Here is a 3087-nt window from a genome sequence, read left to right as displayed (position 1 = left end):
ACAGAGATAATTAGAGAGATTAGTTAAGTCTAAATTATTTCAGAAAGGCACACAGACTAAAAATGGTAGATGGGGAAATATTTACTTTTGGAACAAGATTAGTTTTATAGAAGACCCAATGTTCCAAAAGTAATATATTGATGAGAAAACTCTGAGACACACCAAACAAGCGAAAACAGATAAACATATACGGCCTTACCAAAACTACATTCATTTAAAAATCAAACACAAAAAAATAAAAACAAATCAATACAAAAATATTGAAGATATTTTTCTTAATAAATACTAAAATGAATGCACGGCAACAGTTATTTCTGCTTTAAGTGCACTGTGCATTAATTTTTTCTAGTTTATACACACATATGTTTATAGAGTGGTTATTTTGTGCACATTTAAATTATGTGAGCAGAGTTATTTCAACACAAACATTACTCTTTACTTTCTCTCATCGAACAATGTGGACTTGCAAAGACGTCTGGACACACGCGGTGGAGTGTAACTGCTCGACGGGAGGTGACCGGGGGACGGGTGTTTTGAGGGGCCCAAAGCACTGCCGTCCCATGGGGACGGGACAGAAGGACCCGAAAGCCGGACGTTGCTAAAGGTAATGACGTCCTCTAATCCGGTTCATCCTGGTGTGTTCTCGTTTTATAGTCATTCTCTAATGAGGGTCTTTATCTGCTGCCCGACCAGAGGACGGGCCACTGACCACAGGTCTGAAACACAGAGGAGGCGATGGCCGCCGTGGACGGCTGGGTTTGTGTGACCTGCGTGAGCGCCCAATTACGAACTGTCACTGAGTCGCCCGTGCATGCTGCCCACTTAAAAATAACCTGTATCTGTCTGTATTGAAGAAGGAATTGATAACCGACTCATCTCGCAAAGGATGGGGACAGGTGGCCCTTTTAATTTAAACCATCAATACCTGATCCTTCCTCTGTCACCATTCCGAGTCCTTCAGCTTTGTTCTGTCGCTCAAAGGCATTCAGGTCGAGGACACTGCAATGACAGACAGACACACGTTCAGAGAACTCACGGAGCAGTCTCTTTCTTCAGGAGAGCCACCCTCGAAAAACCACACAACTCGGAAGGTGAAGCGCGTGCTACACACGCGGGACCGGGCCCCGGCCCAGGCTGTCGGCCCCGGGGCTGGCGCCCAGATGGCCCGTGGGGGAGCCCCGCGTCCGGCACCCACGGGCTGCAGCTGCGGCTGCCATCACGAAGGGGCAGAGGGACTCAGGGACAGGAATAATAACTGTCTGTCCAACCGGAAGAGCTCGTGACATTAAGTGTCCGGTTTCTAGGTCGAGCACTGTCTGAAGGTTTTAATTACTGTTATAATAGAAAACAACTATCACAAAACAGTTGGTTAAGGCCCATTTTCTTCGAAAAATGAGAAACAGTCTACGAGCTCTCAAATAAAACTAAATAGAATTTTCTGTTTTCTCTTTTAAAAATCATACACTGCTCGTTTTCAAGTATGCAGCATATACACCAATCCTCCAAGGTCCTCATTTAAGCACAGGGAAAGCTGTTGTGACACATTAGTAACACTGAGTAAGTTAGGAATCAAGACGTTACTAACAGAACAGCAAGACAGAAAATGAGACGCTACCTACCGTCCACTTCTAAATGCATAACCCTCAAAAGTTCTGTATGCGACTGTCGTCCATGACGTAAACGAACCCTCCGAAAGGCTCCCACGGCCGGCCGAGCAGACGAGGGAGGACGCGCACTCACCTGCAGGACTGCATGAGGCCGGCCAGGCTCTGGAAGAAGCCCACGTCTTTCTTCTCCTTGAGGTAGTCGAGCATTTTCTACAGCAAATACAAACACCACAGGGCCCTGAGCACAACGCTCGTATTTTGTTACACAAGTTAAAAAGCAACGAAGACGTGCTTTCTACTCCAGGATAAAGATAAAATAATCTCTGCCGCATACAGATATCGCTAACGTCATCTTTTTCGTGAAACAGTGACACGTGTGTCAAAGCGACACAGTGGCACGTGTCAACACGTAGCAGCACACGAACGTGGCTCGGAACAAGGACGCCGCTTCGCACAAACAGCAGGAGTTTAATAAATATAAAAATCACAAATGTCAGGGGAAGTAATTCTTAATTCTCTTCTCATCCATCGCTAAGCATTCGGATGCTCTGGCTGTGCTGGGAAGGTCCACCTGGGTGCCAGGCACAGATCTCCACACGAAAGCTCCTTACACAGCACTATGACCCGAGCTGGGACTACCATGTGCCAAGCACGAATTCGGTTTCCATTGCCACAGACTCTAAAGCAAGGAGTGGTGGGAATCGTCTGACTATAAATCTTCTCTTCTGTTCTCAGAATGATGTCAGCTTCTGTGGTCAAAATTTGCGTTAAACATAAATTTAAAAAAGTCCATGTTGTTAGCTTACCGTCACATACCCAAATGGAACAGCTGTTTTGAATGTGGCTACAACGTGATGGAGACATAAGCAGTACATTCAAGACGGCAAGATGACAGAGGGCACCCCAAAGGCTCTGAGAAAGTAAGGGTGCCGCTCCGTCCCCGAAGCCCGAATTTGAGAGAATAGCCCCTATTACCGGTGCTCTCTTAACGGGGCCCGGCTGGGCCGTCAAAATTCTGGTAGAAATCTTGTTCCTGAAATCGGAGTCAAAGGTAATAGAAAGCTAAATGCAAAGACTGTACACGCACACGCACACGCACACGCACACACCCCTACCCATGCATATGTACACACACACACACACACACGAATCTGTACACGCAGAGACCAACAAAACGCACGGCCATCTGGGGGCTGGGGGTTGTGAGAACTTGTCGGCCTAATAACGAAGGAAGCATTTATTAATCACTGGTCTTTTAAAACAAAAGGAACACGGCTTAGGCGGTCCCAGACAGGTGGCGAAACGTGTATCTGAAGGTTCGGAGGAAAAAGAGACCTGTACAGACAACAAGCACACACGTCACACGGTCTCCTCAGCCTCCTCTCGGCTCCAAGGGTTTCTGAACAACTAAGTCTTCTGAAGTAAAACATGAAGCAAGAGATCATTTTTGACAGATACTGTGCAGAGGTTAAGTAGGTTC

General features: G+C 46.5%; 1 protein-coding gene across 1 annotated transcript in view; it reads right to left on the bottom strand.

The window, feature by feature from the left end:
• The window catches only part of LOC105304450 (ryanodine receptor 2), a gene marked incomplete at its 5' end in the record, with an annotated part of 220090 nt that overhangs the window by 60660 nt on the left and 156343 nt on the right, over positions 1 to 3087 (bottom strand). Inside the window, 2 exons of the mRNA XM_023522367.1 lie at positions 926 to 999; positions 1741 to 1817. Of these exons, the coding sequence (XP_023378135.1) occupies positions 926 to 999; positions 1741 to 1817 (151 nt within the window). The remainder of the gene's footprint in view (positions 1 to 925; positions 1000 to 1740; positions 1818 to 3087) is intronic.

This window comes from Pteropus vampyrus, unplaced genomic scaffold (genome assembly GCF_000151845.1).
Source record: "Pteropus vampyrus isolate Shadow unplaced genomic scaffold, Pvam_2.0 Scaffold342, whole genome shotgun sequence".
Lineage (NCBI taxonomy): Eukaryota > Metazoa > Chordata > Mammalia > Chiroptera > Pteropodidae > Pteropus > Pteropus vampyrus.
This window is presented reverse-complemented; position numbering and strand designations above follow the sequence as displayed.